Source organism: Bufo bufo, chromosome 2 (genome assembly GCF_905171765.1).
Source record: "Bufo bufo chromosome 2, aBufBuf1.1, whole genome shotgun sequence".
NCBI lineage: Eukaryota > Metazoa > Chordata > Amphibia > Anura > Bufonidae > Bufo > Bufo bufo.
Window position 1 is genome coordinate 612,435,409 of NC_053390.1, and position 21,200 is coordinate 612,456,608.

Consider the following 21,200-nt stretch of genomic DNA (forward strand, 5'->3'; position numbering starts at 1 on the left):
TTTGTGCAGTAAAGTGAAGATTTTTATACAGCTAATGGTCTGCTGAACTGACCGCATTTCAAGATCTGAAAGACAGAAAAGCTGCCTATTAAGCCCAATGCTAAAATACAATTTTAAAGAGGACCTCTCACCTCTCCTGACATGTCTGTTTTAGGCTACTTTCACACGAGCGTTCGGAGCGGGTCCGTCTGATGTTTCATCAGACGGATCCGCTCCTATAATGCAGACGTTTGCATCCGTTCAGAACGGATCCGTCTGCATTATAACTTAGAAAAATTTCTAAGTGTGAAAGTAGCCTGAACGGATCCGTCCAGACTTTACATTGAAAGTCAATGGGGGCGGATCCGCTTGAAGATTGAGCCATACTGTGTCATCTTCAAGCGGATCCGTCCCCATTGACTTACATTGTAAGTGTGGACGGATCCGCTCGCCTCCGCACGGCCGGGCGGACACCCGAACGCTGCAAGCAGCGTTCAGGTGTCCGCTCACTGAGTGGAGCAGAGGCTGAGCGGAGGCAGACGGATGCATTCTCAGTGGATCCGCCTCCACTGAGAATGCATTAGGGCTGGACGGCTGCGTTCGGGGCCGCTTGTGAGCCCCTTCAAACGGAGCTCACGAGCGGACACCTGAACGCAGGTATGAAAGTAGCCTTAGTAACTACTTGGATCCCCCGCATAACAACAATTCTGGAGCATCTATTCTTATGGCTCTATGTTGTGCCATTCCTTTATTATTCCTACTAGAAGTTATGAATGAATTGCTAGCAGTCTGCAGTAAGGGTACAGAGGGGAGGTAACCAGTTCGGGATGTGTCCCTGCACAGTCTGACACTATCCAATCAGTGTTGCCAGTGTCAGACTGTGCAGGGACACGCACCCAAATGGTAACAACCATCTAGACCAGGGATAAGCAACCTTCGGTACTCCAGCTGCTGTGGAACTACAACTCCCAGCATGCACACTTACTTGGCTGTTCTTGCAACTCCCATAGAAGTGAAAGAAGGAGTCTGGGAGTTGTAGTTTCAGAACAGCTGGAGTGCCGGGGGTCGCTGATCCCTGATTTAGATACTCATTGCAAACTGACAGCAATTCATTCACTTCTAGAAGGAATAATAAAGAAACACAACCTAAAGTCAAACAAATAGACGCTGCAGAATCATTACAAGGTGGAAACAAGTAGTTACTAGAATAGACATGTCAGGAAGGGTTCCAGGTCATCTTTAAAGGGAATGGGTCACTTTTTTTATTCTGCCAGTTAAAACCAGATAACAACACATACCCTTTTTATTTTTTTATTTTCTTATTGCAGATTTTTTTTATTCTATTTACTGAACATGATTATGAGGGCGGCCAACTTGCCTGAACTGTTCTTAACAGAATTTACACAGCAGTAAGAAAATTGAACACCGTAAAAAATAAAAACTGTGCTAAATAAAAAAGATTTTGTCACCTTACGTCACAAAAAGTACAACAGAAAGCAATCAAAAAGGCGTTTGCCCACCAAAATAGTACCAATCTAACAGTCACCTAATCCCGCAAAAAATGAGCCCCTACCTGAGACAAAATCGCCCAAAAAATAAAAAAAACTATGGCTCAGAATATGGAGACACTAAAACTTTTTTTTGTTTTAAAAAAGCTGTTATTGTGTAAAACTTACATAAATAAAAAAAATATATACATATTTGGTATCGCCCGGCTCTATAAAAATATCACTTGACCTAACCTCTCAGATGAACACCGCAAAAAAAAAAAAAAAAAAAAAACTGTGCTAAATAAACCATTTTTTGTCACCTTACATCACAAAAAGTGTAATAGCAAGCGATCAAAAAGTCACACGCACCCCAAAAGAGTGCCAATAAAACCTTCATCTCATCCCGCAAAAAATCATACTCTACCCAAGGTAATCGCCCAAAAACTGAAAACTTATGGCTCTCAGACATTGGAAACACTAAAACATGATTTTTTTTGCTTCAAAAATGAAATCATTGTGTAAAACTTACATAAATAATTAAAAAAGCATACATAATAGGTATCGCCGCATCCGTGACAACTTGGTCTATAAAAATATCACATGATCTAACCTGTCAGATGAATGTTGTAAATAACAAAAAATAAAAACGGTGCCAAAACCGCTATTTCTTGATATCTTGCCTCACAAAAAGTGTAATATAGAGCAACCAAAAATCATATGTACCCTAAACTAGTACCAACAATACTGCCACCCTATCCCGTAGTTTCTAAAATGGGGCCACTTTTTTGGAGTTTCTACTCTAGGGGTGCATCAGGGGGGCTTCAAATGGGACATGTGTCAAAAAAAAAACAAAAAAACAGTCCAGCAAAATCTGCCTTCCAAAAACCGTATGGCATTCCTTTCCTTCTGCGCCCTGCCGTGTGCCCGTACAGTGGTTTACGACCACATATGGGGTGTTTCTGTAAACGACAGAATCAGGGCCATAAATATTGAGTTTGGTTTGGCTGTTAACTCTTGCTTTGTAACTGGAAAAAAATTATTAAAATGCAAAATCTGCCAAAAAAGTGAAATGTTGAAATTGTATCTCTATTTTCCATTAATTCTTGTGGAACACCTAAAGGGTTAACAAAGTTTGTAAAATCAGTTTTGAATACCTTGAGGGGTGGTTTCTATTATGTAAGCCTCGCAAAGTGACTTCAGACCTGAACTGGTCCTTAAAAATTGGGTTTTTTAAAATTTCTAAAAAAAATTCAAGATTTGCTTCTAAACTTCTGAGCCTTGTAACATCCCCAAAAAATAAAATATCATTCCCAAAATGATCCAAACATGAAGTAGACATATGGGGAGTGTAAAGTAATAACTATTTTTGGAGGTATTACTATGTATTATAGAAGTAGAGAAATTGAAACTTGGAAATTTGCAATTTTTTAAAAAATTTTGGTAAATTTGGTATTTTTTTATAAATACAAATGAATTTTTTTTACTTCATTTTACCAGTGTCATGAAGTACAATATGTGACGAAAAAACAATCTCAGAATGGCCTGGATAAGTCAAAGCGTTTTAAAGTTATCGGCACTTAAAGTGACACTGGTCAGATTTGCAAAAAATGGCCAAGTTCTTAATGTGAAATAGGGCTGAGTCCTTAAGGGGTTAAAATAGGTTAGCCATAAAAAACGTGATTCATACAATAGGTCAAGACACATTCCCTTTAAGTCAGGGATACCAAAACCCCTTGGCATTTACCTATTTGCCTCTCCAAACAGGTTTTCCAAGTAGAATATCTATAATATTGAATATGTTGTTGTTTGAATTCAACAGGACATGTGGTAAGTGCGGCAGGAGGAGCCCGCCATTTGGAAATGTTTGGTACATCCACGGGATATCCACCTCTGGGCCCCAGACCTCGAGAACGGGTCCTGGGTCCTGGAATGGAAAGGTGAATATGACATGTAACCAGATCAAACTACGTTTTTTTCCAGAAGAGTAAAAATACTCCTCTGACCATTTTTGAGGAGTATTTTTACCTAGGGAGGAGTACGAAAGCTGCAGTAATACAAATACATAATACGTAGGCCTGCGCTTGTTCACATCTGCGTTTGGAGCCTCTGTTGCAGATTCTGTCAAAAGACCAGACAAAAAAGCCTTGTATGCAGCACTTTTTTGTCTGGTAAAAAGACGTAAACGGAAACTAAACGGACTCCTTCATAGTCGGCGGAGTCTGTTCAGCTTCTTCCCTGTCAGTCAGGCTGGGCTCACATCACATTTTTGTCATACATTTAATGTACACATAAAACGTATATATGTTACCAGACGACTCAGACAGATGCCATACTGTTGCACCCGTCACCACTGAGTTCTATTGTAAAAAAAAAAAAAAAAAAAAAAAGTTAGCCTTCATGTTTTTTTGCTGAACCTTGCAGTATGGAAAAACGTGGTACACTACACTTTCCCATCCTGCAGAGTTCTGCAAAAAAAAAAACACACTTTTTTATATATTTTTTTTATAATGGAACTCCATGGTGACGGATGCCACAGTATGGCATCTGTCTGAGGCGCCCGTTAACGTGTACGGTTTTTGTGTATGTTGAAAGTATGACAAAAACCCACCCTTACATGCCGGATCCAGCACTGCTCTGCTCATCTAGTGGAGCAGAACAACAGAAATAGATAGTGGTGGTGTGAACGTGGCCTCAGAGCTGGCGATTTATGCAGGGGACCATTACTAAATACCAGCAGGCAATTATAGCCAAGTGATAAAGTCCTGTCCAATGTAGCGGAATTAACCCTGTACTTTATGAGTTGGCTATAATAGCCTGCCTGCCTTCACTACACAGTGCACTACATGCATCAGTGTGTGATCGATGTACACATGTGCGTGATGTATGCAGTGCAGTGTGTGATGTACACATGTGCGTGATGTATGCAGTGCAGTGTGTGATGTATGTAGTGCAGTGTGTGATGTACACATGTGCGTGATGTATGTAGTGCAGTGTGTGATGTATGTAGTGCAGTGTGTGATGTATGTAGTGCAGTGTGTGATGTATGTAGTGCAGTGCGTGATGTATGTAGTGCAGTGTGTGATGTACACATGTGTGTGATGTATGTAGTGCAGTGCGTGATGTATGTAGTGCAGTGCGTGATGTATGTAGTGCAGTGCGTGATGTATGTAGTGCAGTGTGTGATGTACACATGTGCGTGATGTATGTAGTGCAGTGCGTGATGTATGTAGTGCAGTGTGTGATGTACACATGTGCGTGATGTATGTAGTGAAGTGTGTGATGTATGTAGTGCAGTGTGTGATGTACACATGTGCGTGATGTATGTAGTGCAGTGTGTGATGTATGTAGTGCAGTGTGTGATGTATGTAGTGCAGTGTGTGATGTATGTAGTGCAGTGTGTGATGTATGTAGTGCAGTGTGTGATGTACACATGTGCGTGATGTATGTAGTGCAGTGTGTGATGTATGTAGTGCAGTGTGTGATGTACACATGTGTGTGATGTATGTAGTGCAGTGTGTGATGTACACATGTGTGTGATGTATGTAGTGCAGTGTGTGATGTATGTAGTGCAGTGTGTGATGTATGTAGTGCAGTGTGTGATGTACACATGTGTGTGATGTATGTAGTGCAGTGTGTGTGTCCTTCAGCTCCTCCACCGCCATGTTTCCCAGGGTCCTTGTGCAGCGCGCCCCGCTCTCCTTACTGTAGAAACTCCTGGGAGCCGGACCCTCCTCCTTTCTGCTCCCGATGGCTTCCCCTGCTGCAGGGCGCTGTATCGCTCAGTCGCTTGCCCAAACCATCCAATAGTAAAGCTCCTTACTGCATGAAGCTTTGCAATTGGTCATTTCAGGCACAGGCAACATCAATGCCTGTGCCGTTCCCTGAGATGTAGGGGAAAAGTCTCTAAGGCATACCGATACGCCTTAGACTTTTTCCAGGGAGTAAAATGGCCTGAACAGGCGTCAATGACACTTGTACAGGTGTTATTGCGACCTCTGCATGTAACCATGACAACTAAAATATTCTGCAATTACTTAAAAACAAAAACTGTAAGAAGCCCACGTGAAGAAACCTTAGACCCAGCTCAGCTCAAAGACACATAATCCCCAGGTAATACTAGGCAATTATATATTCTAAATCAATACACCCAATTAGTCAGTTACATGAGCAGGATCTGTCAACAGCAGGTAGTGACATCTTCTAGCAGAACACAACAGATCTACCTGTCAGATGAGTCTATACCCTGACCCATCTACAGACACATTCTGTCTGTATAGATTAGTTGTCTGATCCTTAAAGGGAATCAGTCACCGTTATCTTGGATTATTATCTGCAGTGTAGTAGTGCAGGTTTTTACTACTGCTCTCAGAGCTGCACTGAAATACATTGTCAGGACTGTTGTACATGCGCACAGGAGTCCCCACCGTTATGACAGCACAGCAGTCAGGACTGAGTATTCAAGTGAAGTTTTGAGAGCCGACAGTGGGGGAACGGGGGACAGCAAAAAAAAAAAAAATATATATATATATATATATATATATTATTATTATTATTATTATTATTATTAGTCCATCTAGACTCTTAATATACAGCATTACCCATGTGTTACTGCAGATAACAGTCCAGAATGGTGGTGACAGATTACCGGTAACACTGATGAAGCACCACACTGGCAGTAAAGAGTGACCTCAGAAAAGAGGGGCTGTGCCAACTCTCTCTGTATGGCTTCAGCCATGGACCCAGGTCTGGGCCCCTTTACCACCCACTTTTCTCCTCATCAGAAGAGCTGTGATGGGGGTGCCAGCAGTCAACCTCTATGGAGGTTATTACTTATCCTGTGGAAGGGTGACCAATGTTTAAAAGGGCTTTCCCATTCACAAGACCCTCACAGATCACAAGAACAAGAGGCGCCATGTCTCTCAGCAGAAGAGCATGTCTGACCACCGTTCCATAGTACAGCAGTCAGCTACCTCCATGGTAATGCATGCACGCTTCAGTCACACAGGGAACGCCGTTTTCAAGACTTGTGGTGTGACTGTGGACAGATCCCCAGCCATCACACATTTCTTACCGGTGATAAATTATGTTAATGTGGACCCCCTTTATATAAAAAATAAAAAAAATGTGTGACTATGCACGAAAACAAGAACTGGGCGGCTGTCCTCAGAACTGTCTGCTCCCGGTGACCGCATTTGATTTCAGTCCGGCTCGCGGCACAGGTAAGCGCTTACCTGTGCATCGCCGGACGGGTGAGTCTACCTTACTAAAGATGGCAGCCCGCATGTGTTTGCTGGCGAACACTGCGAACTGACCATCACTGGCTCTCATTAAGAGAAACAACATAAGAGTATTGCAGGTTTGATACCTTTTAATGGCTAACAAAAATAGAGCAATGATGTTACATAGCGAGCTTTCGGGACATCACCAGCCCCTTCATCAGGCGCCTGATGCAGACAATAGTGAAACAGGGTGGAGGCTCCTTGGAAGTTTAGGGCTGCATTTCAGTAAATGGAATTGAGGATTTGGTCAGGACTAATGGTGTCCCTCAATGCTGAGATGTACAAGCAGAAACAACCATTGCGCAACAAGCACTTGATTGGTTCCAAATTTATTCTGCAGCAGGACAATGATGCTAAACATACAGTTAAATGTCATTAACCCCATCCCGACATGTGGCTTCTGGGGAGCGGTTCGAGATCAGGGGAGCGGTTCGTTTGCTGTGGCAGTCTGAGACCTTCTGTAGGCTCCGAAGCATGCTACTGTGATGTTCCTACTGACTCTCCCATAGACTTCAATGATAAATCAATGATAAATCCCAAGAATATTGCTGAACTGAAACAGTTGTGTAAAGAGGAATGGTCAAGAATTACTCCTGACCGTTGTGCACGTCTGATCTGCAACTACAGGAAACGTTTGGTTGTAGTTATTGCTGCCAAAGGAGGTTCAACCAGTTATTAAATCCAAGGGTTCACATACTTTTTCACCTGCACTGTGAATGTTTACATGGTGTGTTCAATAAAAACATGGTAACAATTCTTTGTGTGTTATTAGTTTAAGCATACTGTGATTGTCTATTGTTGTGACTTAGATCAGTGGTCCCCAATCTTTTTTGCACCAAGGACCAGTTTCATGCAAGACAATTTTCCCAGGGATCGGGTGGGGCGGGGCTTATGGATGGGCAGGGCTTAGGGGTGCTGATCGGCGCTGACTGATTCACATGCAAAACAAAACACAAGGTGCATATTCAAATATATAACACTATAACGATGGGGTTAATGGCATCAGGTACATGTTGGAGTAACTTGCTGTTAATATGAGGCACATTGTTTTATCAATTTGGACCTGCATATGCCTCAAATTAATAGTAAGTAACCTCATCATGTTAACCCAATGTCTCCCATTATTTCATGAGGTGCTTGGGGGCACTTACTTTTAAATGTGAGGTACATGGGGGTACTAATGTAATAGCACCATGTACCTCAGATTAATAATAGGTGACCCCATCTTTTCAAATTATGGCTACTGGCAACATTGCGGTTAATGAGTCACATTAACCCCAAATCTTGCTGGCTGCCTGATACATGTTTTTTGCCTGCCTTTATTTTGAGGCAGGCTAATAATCTTGCAGTGTGTGGGCCGAGTACATGTGCTTTTCAGAGCACTAATGGCTGGGGACTCAGGAGGAGGAGGAGGAGGAGGAGGCTGCCGCTGCTACCATTCACCGAGCACACTAGCTGAGACGGCGCAGCAGTAAACCCTCCCCCGTCCCTCCTCCTACTTTAATATTAGCCACACATTCATTGGTGGCAGTAGTGAGGGCAGCGTCCGAGCCCGCTAATTTTATTGGGCTATGCAGCAGCCGAGTCATGGGAGGAAGGGATTCCCTCCCTCTTTCACTCCTTCCTTCTCCACTGGCTCTGGCCACTCTGATGTGCGACCTTCCGGCCAGCCCCTCATGCAGGCGGGCCCTTCCGGCCAGCCCCTCATGCAGGCGGGCCCTTCCGGCCAGCCCCTCATGCAGGCGGGCCCTTCCGGCCAGCCCCTCATGCAGGCGGGCCCTTCCGGCCAGCCCCTCATGCAGGCGGGCCCTTCCGGCCAGCCCCTCATGCAGGCGGGCCCTTCCGGCCAGCCCCTCATGCAGGCGGGCCCTTCCGGCCAGCCCCTCATGCAGGCGGGCCCTTCCGGCCAGCCCCTCATGCAGGCGGGCCCTTCCGGCCAGCCCCTCATGCAGGCGGGCCCTTCCGGCCAGCCCCTCATGCAGGCGGGCCCTTCCGGCCAGCCCCTCATGCAGGCGGGCCCTTCCGGCCAGCCCCTCATGCAGGCGGGCCCTTCCGGCCAGCCCCTCATGCAGGCGGGCCTTTCCGGCCAGCCCCTCATGCAGGCGGGCCCTTCCTGCCAGCCACTCATGCAGGCGGGCCCTTCCTGCCAGCCACTCATGCAGGCGGGCCCTTCCTGCCAGCCACTCATGAAGGCGGGCCCTCTCGGCCATCCACTCATGCAGGCGGGCCCTTCCGGCCATCACGTTACACACAGCTTGTTTCCAGGGGTAGTCCAGCAGTGGCAGCAGTGCTTGCACACTATAGGAAAGGCGTCGGCCTCTCTGATGGTCATAACCATAGGATTGTGCATCGGCACACATGTGCATCCGCTCCTACCCCGGCCACCTCGTATCTGCTGTGCAGGGTGGTCATAACCATGGATACAAGCAGTGTATAATGTGATGGTAAAATGAGTCTAGCCGGCAAAGGTGGGTAATAACAATACGTTAGTAAGTGTCTTGTAGTAACTTCCTCTACATGATGAATACCATTTGCTGAAGTGAGACAACCCCTTTAAGTGATGGCATATACCAGCATCTTTCAGTGTCCTCTCCTGGGTAAAGCCTTCCCATAACATGATGCTGCCAGCCCCACTGTTGGGATGGCGTTTACTGATGAATGGACAGTGTTAGATTTTGTTTTTTCCCCAAATACTCTATTCTTGCCTCATCAAATCACAATTCATCAGCTCACATTTAGGGCTCATGCACACGACTGTATGAATTATTCTGCATCTATTCCACAATGTTGCGGAACGGATGCAGATCCATACATTTCAATGGGGCTGCGAAAGATGCAGACAGCACACTGTCCACGTCTGTTCCAAAGGCATTTCTAGGCTGGATGTTCTGTTCTGCAAAATGCGGAATGCAAAACAGATACAGTCAACTGAATGAGCCTTAAAGGCAATGTACACCTTCAAAGGCAATTTTTTTAATGATTACATGTTACTCATTTTTGGCTAAAAATAATATTCTTAATTGGCCTTCACTAAAAATATTAAGCTGTTCTGTCACAAAGGGTTAACTGTTTTTCTAGCTGTGTGACTGATACTTTCACTTTGTGCTGGTCATCTAATAAACCTTATCTCTAAACGGAGATGTCATAAACACTTATTTAAAGGGGTTGTCCCACGAAAAACATTGTACACTTTTCAAACCAGCACCTGGATCTGAATATTTTTGTAATTGCATGTAATTAAAAATTTTGCATAGCCACTGAGTTATTCAATAAAATATATCTGTATAGCGCCATCTGCAGTTTATTTTTTTCTTATTTCTATGACCTGCCCACTGAGAAGGCCGCACATGCTCAGTTTCATCCTTCAACTGCCTCCTGAGCTGTGATAGGGAGAGACGTACAGAAGACACGCCTCCTTAGAAAGGACACTCCCCTTGAGCTGTCAGTTTGATACAAATGTAGCAGAGCAATGTATGGGGAGATCTCTGGATCCATGTGAGGTACAGGGCTGGTTCTAGCTTTGTTAGAAAGAGGTTGGCATGGACTATATGATGTCTGATTTTCATTTTTTACATTAGTCATGGGATAACCCCTTTAAGCCACATTCTTATCAGTAAGGCTACTTTCACACCTGCGTTTAGGTACAGATCCGTCTGGTATCTGCACAGACGGGTCCGCACCTATAATGTAAACGCTTGTATCCGTTCAGAACGGATCCGTTTGCATTACCATGAACAAAAAAAAAAAAAAAGATGATAATGCAAACGGATCCGTTTTGACTTACATTGAAAGTCAATGGGAGGCGGATCCGTTTTCAATTGCACCATATTGTGTCAGTAAAAACGGATCCGTCCCCATTGACTTACATTGTAAGTCAGGACGGATCAGTTTGGCTCAGTTTCGGCAGACGGACATCAAAACGTTTTGGTGTCCGCCTCCAGAGCGGAATGGAGGCTAAACGGAGGCAAACTGATGCATTCTGAACGGATCCTTATCCATACAGAATGCATTGGGGCTGAACTGATCTGTTTTGGGCCGCTTGTGAGAGCCTTGAAGCGGATCTCACAGGCGGACGCAGAAACGGCAGTGTGAAAGTAGCCTAAGACAATAACTGAGCTATAATGAGTGTTGTGTTTAGGAGGTCAGAGAGCAGAGATAAGGAGCCCATCAGCTCCTGGTCTGACAGAAAATTGAAAGGGTGCTATTAGAGCATGTCAGCTCTGTCCAGAAAAAAGGATGCCATATTTTTAATATAGACCAATTTAAAAAAATATTTTTAGCTCAAAATGAGTGCATTGATGTGCGTTTTTTCCGGAGAGGACTTACTTCTAGCCAGCCTCCAGTCAATGTACAAGTCTCCTTCTTGTTTTGATGCAGCCCATCACTGATCTACCCTTGCTTGCTGGGATAGCCAAACCTTTCCACATATGTTGTAGCGTGATTTCATGACTAAAGAGGTATTCCAGCCAAAACCACTGGATACATGGAACATTTTCACAGCTTTCTACTAGATCCTCACTCTGACCAAACCTATAAACCTGAAGCTTCAACACAATACGCAGGCAAGCAGCAGGTTTCTGTTTATTTAAGTACGGTATATTTTTAAAAACTCTGCTGACAAATAACAAGTTTGAAAATACAGATGTGTCATCTCACTTGACATGTCCCTGTTCAAGTTGTTCCTAAGTTTCCAGGAGGAATAAAAGAGGAATCAAAAAATATAAGGTTCTAAGAAAAGATGCTCCAGAGTTATTTAATGCCAAATACAAATAGTTGTCAAAATGAACATGCCAGGATGGGTCAGGGGAGATAATCCTGAAAAGGGATTCCCATTAAGTTCAAAAGAGCTGAAATGATGCAGAATCAACCAATAATCATGTACGTAATAACAGCCTGTTCTGGAAATCGGACTGCTTCTCCAGGTGTGTGAATTTGGCTGCCGTTGGCTACGTCCACCCATCTGTAGTTTGGTGGTTATGCCAGGTCTGCTTCCTGTTATGTGCATGTGCTGGACTCGTACATCCAGGTCTAGTCAGTCTCCTTTCCCTGCGCACGCGGTGCTGCTGGCTGTGGGGCAGTGGCATTGCGTCAGGGACCTCCTGATCAGGAAGTAAGCGGATCCAGGGGAACACAAAGACCAAAAAGTAAAGGTTTTTGTTTTCCACAAAAAAAAAAAAAAAAATGCCCATTTGTAATGAAATGCACCCTGCGTGTGGGAACCCGAGCATTTCAGCAATTTTCAACTGTGGGAAAACCCTTCTATTGGTTTGCAATAAAAATTCCGGCTAATAAGTGCCACTTGTAGTCCACACAAACCGGGGACTGTATACTTTTGCAATACACTGTGCAAGTAGAGGGCTTCTCGTGACAGCGATTCTGCTGCTACTAATGGCCTGCGCTAGGAGGGTGAAAAAGCTACAAATATCCAAATCTCTGCATAAGACTGCTCTAGCTAGAATATTAGGTTTTCTCATGTAGGATTCAATCTTAAAGGGCTTGTCCAGCTGTGCAATATTTAAGGCCTACCAATATTTGATAGTCAGGGTGGGGCGAGGTTCAATTCCATCACCAGATCATGAGAGAGGATGCCTGTGTCATGCATTGCACTAGGCATAACAGTACCAGTTTTGCCCCCAGTGCCCCTTTAAGTGCCCTGATGACATGACAGCATTCTCTTCTCAGTTCTGCATCATTGGACACAAATAGGTCTGTGACTCAATGATTGTGGCCCTAATAGAAGAGACTTATGGGCCACATCTGCACCCCTGCATTAGAGGGTCCCCAGAACATTGTACAATATTCCGACATGGAGTAGACAATGACTACATGAAGACGTAGCCAGAGCCTCCGTGCCCCTCGTTGTGCCGATGCCTTCATTTCCCTGCCCGGCTCCAGACATATTACATTAGCCATCCCATACCCCAGGAGAGGCTGTTACTTCTCATAAAAGCTACAAGTGAATAAAATGAGGAAAATTACCAAACTGAAGCTGAAATGTATTACCCTTGTCCTGGATAGCAAAGACTCTGTTTCACTAATTAACGCCACTTTCACGGCTTCTGTCAGGTGCCCATCCCAGAGACGTATGAAGGCACTTTTACACTATTACAGTCTATATTGACAAAGGTTTTCCCTAAATAAAGTATATTACAAAAATATCCCTACACAATAAACAGCAGAAAATCAGCTGCGGCCTTAGGGTCCTATTACACTAGACGGAACAAGCGCCAATCAATGACACATGCGTCGTTCTGCACTTTTCTGCACAGGCTATTACACTGCTCCATATACCGGCTGGACAAGCGCCAATCAATGATACACGCGTCGATCGGCGCTCATCTGCACAGCCTATTAAACTGCCCCATATACCGGCTGGACAAGCGCCAATCAATGATACACGCGTCGATCAGCGCTCATCTGCACAGCCTATTAAACTGCCCCATATACCGGCTGGACAAGCGCCAATCAATGATACACGCGTCGATCGGCGCTCATCTGCACAGCCTATTACACTGCCCGATGTCAAGCATATGGGGCAGGAATGACTGTCCGGCAACCTCTCCTCCCCATACAGACCTCTGATAGCAGTCACTCAAACACTTGTATGGCTGACAGCTACCCTTTCTGACTCCTCATACACATGCACACTTAGCTCATCGGAGCATGCATGTGTACTGGCAGTGGGCAGAGGGGAACATGCTGCTGTCAGACTTATTTCCTGTGAGAACAAAAAGGATCCATGTTCCTTTTGGGACAAACTCCATACATTGTGATCGGTGGGGGTCCCAGCGGTTAGGGGATAACTTGCTGTAAGGCCTCATGTACATAACCGTATGTATTTTGTGGTCCGCAAAATGGGGAACTGCAAGATACATACAGTTATGTGCATGCACCCTTAGGCAGTACCTGTGCTTATTGCTTACCCGCTATTTATTTTTCAGGTTTAGCCGCTTTTTTAGCTCTGCTTTACATGAATGCAAGTCTACCTCCTGCATCCTGATAGATAAGTTCCCACCGTGTGTATCCACCATGCTTTACACTGCATCTCTGCTTGTTCAGATTAGTAATTGTCTAACCAGCCCAAAATGTCATAATTGCCAAATACTCTGCCTCAGGTCAGCGCTTGAGCACAGTTATTGCCGTACATGTGGTGGGGGATAGCGCAGTTCCAGTATTAAGGGACTGTGGGTACGGCAAAATCAAGTATTCGGTAGCTGAATCTGCCAGACACCAGAATACTGCGGCCATACTTTAGATGGAGACAGCATATTGGCTGTTGTGGCATGGTAAATGGCGGTACTACTTTCATATTAAAAGTATGCTGATGATACAAACCGCGCTTGGATTTGGTCAGTGGAGAGGGCCTGTAGGCGACTGATGGAGATTAAGGTTCAGAATATCAGCCTGATGGGATTGAGCAGATGAATGGCAGATTAACCTATGGCTGGCTGGTCGTGCTGCCGAGGAGACACAGAATGACTGGAAAGCGCTGTCATTTCTTCACAGACGACAGGACCTCCAAGAGAAAAGGAGGACTGCACCCTGGAAGCAACCGGTACCAAGCGAAATATCGAAAGATGGATGGAAAAGTGGCCGGGGGCAGATTCAAGTCAGAATACATCTCTATGGATTCTCTAGTCTCTCCCAAGATAAAGCAGGCCATAAAAGTCTGGTGACGGCAACAACACTCAGATTAGTAATAGTTAGGGGAAGTCGGCATGCACAAAAAGACATTTCTCACAGAACATAGAGGGAGATTCATCAAAACTGGTATAAAGGAAAACTAGCTTAGTTTCCCATAACAACCAATCAGATTCCACCTTTCATTTTTCAAAGCAGCTGTGAAAAATGAAAGGTGGAATCTGATTGGTTGCAATGGGCAACTCAGCCAGTTCTACTTTACACCAGTTTTGATAAATCTCTCTGTATAGTGAGATATATTGTACATTTGCATTACTCCTGATGTAGTCTAACTAGTCCCTAAAGTCCACCCTAGGCTTGAATGTCTACTCACACAGTACTCTGTTGCCACCCAGCTACTGAAACTGCATAAGCAGAGGGCAAGGAAACACATAAATGTGTATTATATCAGCCATATATCACACAAGCCAGTCCCCGACCAGACAGTAACGGAATAAGAACTGGCAGGCCGCCAATACTCTACCTCTTGAAGGCTTCGGATGGGTTTCGTTCACATTCTCCAGGCTGTAGAAGTTTCTGAACTGAAGGTTCAGTCAATTTATCCTCAAATCCCGGCACGAGCCCTCCTTGACAGATCTGCTCAACCAGCGCCCTTATGAAATTGCCCACACAAAGAGTATCAGAGTCTTGCGCCTTGCAAAAGTGGAAGGCCAAAACCTGGCGGTGCAAGCCCCTTTGTAAACCGGCAGGTGAACTCGGCCACAGCAATTCTGTACAAAGAGCTGTTTTCCCACTGCCAGGGCCGCCAACAAAGAGTAATCCCCAGGACGTGCCCTTGCCAGTGCTGCCTCCGTTGCTGCCAGAGTTTGCCACCAGTGACAGTTTGTTGGCTGTGCTGGACGGGCAGCTTGTCTTCTCCTGCAGACAGTGCTGGAGCTTGTGGAAGATCCATTCCCTGCAGTAGAAAGGCTTCCCCTGCAGCAAACTCGTCTGAGCCATTCTAGCTATTGGTCGGGACTTTCAGCTCTCACGCCGAACCGTGTTACTTCAGCAGAATAAACCTCGGGGCAAAAACTAGAGCCGAATTCCAGTAGTGACATATCCCAAACACGAGAGGCCGGTGGAATGCAGGGGGAATTCAATGGTTCCAGTAACTGTCACCGCACAGATACAAGACGCTCACAATTCTCCATGCGTCTTCCCCCATTTTACCGCGAGGTAAGGTCCCCGTTCATAGTTCTGCTTCTGACGGTTCACAGAGTCAAGTACTCTCATCCCTGCATCTGGAGTTCATAGAACCGTGCATTCTTCCTCCACAAGAAGGACAGAATACATCTGGAAAAACCAAGGGGGAGAAGGGGAGGGGGAAAACAGCCGTTAGTATGTACTAAAGCCAACTGCTCATCACATGCAAGCAGCATTTCAATAACTTTATTTAAATATGTACAAAGGGCAGAGTTTACTTTTGACATCCAAAACGCAAGCTTTCCACAAGTATCAAAGAAATGATAAAAAAAAAAAACATACACAAAAAAAAAAATACCGTAGTAGCTGTATGCTGCTGAGAAATTAGAATAAAACAGACACAGAAACTGCTGTCATTACAGTAAATTAAAGGTTTTTTTCCCAGGATTAATATAAGATTGGCGGGGGTCCGATTAGCTGCTCCAGCACGGAAAATAAGATACAGACCTGGTTACTGCAGCGGAGCTCCGATTCAAGTGAACAGGAGGCATGGCAGTAACTCAGGAACAGCTGATCGGCAGAGGTGCAGGGTGCCAGACCTCCGCCGATCTGATATTGATAGCCTATCCTTAGCCCTCATGCACAAGACCGTTCCGTTTTTTGCGGTCCGCAAACCGCGGATCCCCAAAAATTGAAGCCGCCCGTGTGCCTTCCACAATTTGCGGAACGGAACGGGCGGCCCATTGTAGAAATGCCTATCCTTGTCCGCAAAACAGACAAGAATAGGACATGCTATGTTTTTTTTGCGGGGCCACGGAACGGAGCAAAGGATGCGGACAGCACACGGAGTGCTGTCCGCATCTTCTGCGGCCCCATTGAAGCGAATGGGTCCGCACCCGAGCCGCAAAAACTGCGGCTCAGATGCGGACCCGAAAAACAGTCGCGTGCATGAGGACTTAGGATAGGTCATCAGTATAAAAATACTGGAAAGGTGTCATCCCACCTGGACATTTATGGTATATCAATAAGAAAGGGCATTAATGTCCGATAGGTGCAGGTTCCCCACCTCTGGGCCCTGCTGTGAATGTAGAACAAAAGGCACATGTACGGTCACCCCTCCAGTCACCTCTATGGGGCGGCCATAAATAGCTAGGCGCTGGCTCGGCTATTTTCAGAAGTCCCATAGCAGTGAATAGAGAGGTGGCCGTGCATGCATGGTTTGCTCTCCATTCACAGCTATGAGATTTGCCACAATAGCCAGGTACGCTCGCTCAGCTATTTCCGGTAGCCCCATAGCTGTGAATGGAGAGGACGCTGTGCATGCGTAGTGTGCTCTCCATTCGCAGAAGGGCCCCGCACCTAACGGACACTTATCTATCGATGCGTTCATCGCATAGTGACGCATACACTGGGTATTTTCAGCATTTTTAGATGTCTTCCTGTCCTATCGAGAAGACACAATACACCCAGAGCCTGACGCATTTTGGAAAAACAAATGCCATAAACCTAACTGCTGTATATAAAGACTTTGAGTTGAAAGTAACATCTTGCCGGTGGAAACTGCGCCAACATGCCAGCGTGGCGTCTACCTCCTGTTGTTTTCAACATGTGGCAGCACCGCAGTTTGTGGTTTAAAGCCGTGAACAAGCCAAGCAGGGACATGTCTCTTTTTGGTGTGATGTCCGGATGGACGCTGTGGTGTAGCGCCATTCAATCATCTGAGTTCCGCATCTGTACGTCCATTCCGCAAAGAGATAGAACATATGCTATTCTTGGCAGCAAAATGCAGACCACGGACATACTGAAGTCAATGGGTCTGCAAAAAAAACAGGTGCAACGCGGACGCCATCCGTATTTTGCAGATCGCTAAATGCATACAGTCATGTGAATGAGGCCTAACTCATCAACTGTTTAATAGGAGTGCAGAGATTAGGAGGGGTCACCTGCCGGAAGGAGGGACTGCGACTACAGGCTTCAAGGATGATTCATTAGGAAACCACAAATCTCTGCTCACAAATATACAGAAAACGACATCTATCTGCTTCAGGGACATGTTTGAAGCATGGTATCATGTTTTCATGGGAGCCTACAGAAGCATATTAGGCATGGTCCAGCCCTGAAGAAAAGTCACTACCTTTAGTGGCCAGAGGCACGGACGTGATAATGGAGGATGGTGTGGAGACCATGTCATAAAAGGGTCTACAGTCTGCTGACCGGTGAGCAGAAAACTCCCAGATGTGTGCCCTGTGGTGTCCCTGATCTATTATCAGTACTGTCATACTGCCGATACAGATTCATACAGCTCCCTAATGTACCTGCCGATCAGCCCAGTCAGCACCTTAAAGGGGTTTTCCGTGTGTTTAATACTGATGACCTATCCTCACCACTGACGATCAGCTGTTTGAGAAACGAAAAGGTTGCGGTACTCCGGTGAGTGCTGCAGCCTCCTCGCAGCTTAGGCTTCTTTCACACCAGCGGCCAGGTGTTCTGGCAGACAGTGCTGAGAATCGGCAGGAGAAAAACCGCTGCACGCAGCATTTTTTATTCAGCCAATTCTCGACACATTTGCCAGGTAGCAGATAGATCTCTACCGGACCCCATTACTGTCAATGGGGTCAGGCGGTAGTATCTGGCAATGCCAGATCCATAGAACTGTTCTCGCAGCAGGGAAATCCAATCAAGTGTGAAACTAGCCTTACCAAACACAGAGCTGTCCGGCTGTGCTTGGCATTGCAGCTTAGCCTAATTCACTTGAATGGGACTGAGCTGCCTCTAGGCCACGTGACCGATGAACGCAAAGTCACATGACCTAGGAAGAGGCCACAGTGCCAGAGCATTACACCCTCTTCAGCTCAACAGAGGGGGTACCAGGAGTCCGACCCCTGCTGATCTGATATCAATGACTTATCTTGAGGATGGGCCATCAACATGAAAATTCTGGACAACCCCTTTAAGGGTATATGCACACACTGCAGAAAATCCACAGTGTAAGGCTACATGCACACGGCCGTTGTTTTGGTCCGCAACCGAGCCGCAGTTTTTGCAGCTTGGATGCGGACCCATTTACTTCAATGGGGCCGCAAAACATGCGGACTGCACTCCGTGTGCTGTCCGCATCCGTGGACCGCAAAAAAAAATATAACATGTCCTATTCTTGTCCGCGCTTTGCGGACAAGAATAGGCAGTTATATTAATGACTGCCCGAGCCGTTCCGCAAATTGCGGAATGCACACGGACGCCATCCGTGTTTTGCGGATCCGCAATTCGCGGGCCACAAAACGGTTGTGTGCATATAGCCTAATACAGTACCATCAAAGTAAATGAACCTCATCTACATGGCGGATATTTTGTACGAGCGTCAACTGACCTGTAGTGCGGATTTTGGAATCCGCAGAATGTTAACCGCCTGTGAGGCTCTGCGGCTGAGGTACTGTGTCTTCCCCATAGACTTCAATGGGGTTGTTTAAATACACAGAAAATCTGCACCAAAAACCATGATAAATAGTGAAGAATTCTGCTGCTTTCATGCCGGTTTCTTCATACAGATCCGCACCCTGTAGAGGTAGCCTACAAGACTTCACCAGATTTAATACGTGGGTCCACCCAACAGTGCTTCATTCAAATTCACCTCCACTCTCCTATGAAGCCATATTACTGGAGGGTGACCATCTGTAAGTGCAGCTCTAATGGATTTCATTAGGAAACTGCAGTTTCTGGCATTTCCCGAAATATTAATGTGGACTGTCAGGCTGTTCTAGGACCCAAACATTCAGGGAATTAAGGCCTCCCATCTCAGAGACCTCCGCTTCTGCACCTTGTACCTGCATAATACAAATGCCATCAATACCCGCGTTATATCTGGACGCTGGGCATCCGGGTACAATTCCAGAGGAAGAGGAGGACAGACTGAGCTCTGCTACATTTAAGAGACATGCATGATAACCCTCCGGTATATGGACTGTGAGGACTGGTGCCATAGTCCAAGCTTCTGACTACACCGAATCCTCACAGTTTACCCCACTACATATGGGAGGGGGGAGGATGTCACATGTAAAATACAGCGCAGGCTACGGCGAGGAAGGACCACCAGAACAACCAAACAATGCAACTAGTGGGTGCAACTGTACCCAGGGGACAACAAAGAAGCGTGCTCCACATGGGAGCTCTGTGCCCCGCTTCTTGGTGAGCTACAGGCAAGCGTATGTGATGTTCTTTAGGCTAGCCATGGACAGTTCAGCAAAATGTACAGAAAATCTGATGGCAGGGAAAACCATTCCTGGTTGAGATCTAACCAGCCCTCACACTCCCACTGAGACGTCAAGTCAGGAATAAGGGGAAGGCACTTTGGGGCGAAATGAGGTCAATTTGGCTTCACTAGGGAATCCCAGAGACGTGGAAGTTTAAAGGGCTTGTCAGGTTACAGATTCCCGTCCGCTGGTAAAAAGGCAGCTGCCGTCCTGGGGGCTCTCATCTCCAGTTATGGAGTACAGATGCCAGCGGTTAGGTGCACCAGAGCAGTATACAAGTGCACGCCTGCTAAGTGACAGCTCGCTCTACTAACAGGCTGACATGGCACACCAGACGGGCACTTCTGCTGGCGCCAGTAATGCTATACATGTTGTGCAGCCATTCTATCTATCTATCTATATATATATATATATATATATATATATATATATATATATATATATATGTGTGTATATACAGCAGTGTCAGGTGTCATTGGTCACTGGGAGGATGGTGATAGCAGGGGCACCTACTGCATGCCTGGCATCACCCTTGTATATGCTGACAGCAGGGTACATCTGGATGAAGTCCTGCCAGTTCTTCCTAAACTTGAACCCCTGTGGAAAGTGGGTGAAGTGGCAGAAGCATGAGGGCAGCAGCTGGGCGCTGCATGGGGTGGACGAGGCTGGGCATTTATGACCCTCTTCCTCCTCCTCCCAGCATCGGGCAGCTCCAGCCATCCGTGTCTGGCCGAGCAGACACACGTACACACAACACATACAACGAGGGCCAGCCAATGACATGCTGGCCGAGCTGGAAGGGGGAGGCGGCTCCTCTGTACAGCCGGGGGGCTGACAAGCAGGGTGTCAGGGCAGAGTCACGCCCGGGAGCAGACAGCTGCAGCGGGACTTGGGGTGCACACACAACTTCTGCAGGGGAGCGGGCAGCACACACAACATGCATGTGCACACTCACATACGTGCCCCCGCGCCCCGCCATACTCACCGGCTGCCCGTCACCAGCGCTCCTCTCCATGGGGTGCTCGCTCTTTGTTTCCCCTCTTTCTCGGGTTCACAGTCTGGCTGTGCAGAGGCCGCTCCTCCCAGAGCCGGGGGTCCCCGCCCACAAACAGCAGGAGGGGGCGTCTGCCATACAACTTGCTGTAAGCAGAGGACACCCTGCCCGTGGCCGCACCTACCCTCTGACGTCACGGCTTCCAGCTACATTCCCGTCGCCACGGTCTGGACAGGGGCCAGCATCTCCTCGGTGCATCCTGGGAGTTGTAGTTTGGGTGACTTTGCGGCTAGCGCGTCACGTGACCAGGCGTCCTGGTGTAACCCGCTCCCGTAATGGATTCGTGTCAAGTCGGGTTTTACTGGAGAATAAATAAAAGTCCACA

General features: G+C 46.3%; 1 protein-coding gene across 1 annotated transcript in view; it reads right to left on the reverse strand.

Moving 5' to 3' along the window:
• The window catches only part of ANKRD50 (ankyrin repeat domain 50), a 74,530-nt gene extending 53,608 nt beyond the window's left edge, over positions 1–20,922 (reverse strand). Inside the window, exons 1-2 of the mRNA XM_040418426.1 lie at positions 20,807–20,922; positions 14,913–15,724 (exon numbers count right to left, since the gene is read on the reverse strand). Coding sequence (XP_040274360.1) covers positions 14,913–15,388 — 476 coding nt within the window. The 5' untranslated portion in view covers positions 15,389–15,724; positions 20,807–20,922. The remainder of the gene's footprint in view (positions 1–14,912; positions 15,725–20,806) is intronic.
• Between the last annotated feature and the right edge of the window lie 278 nt (positions 20,923–21,200).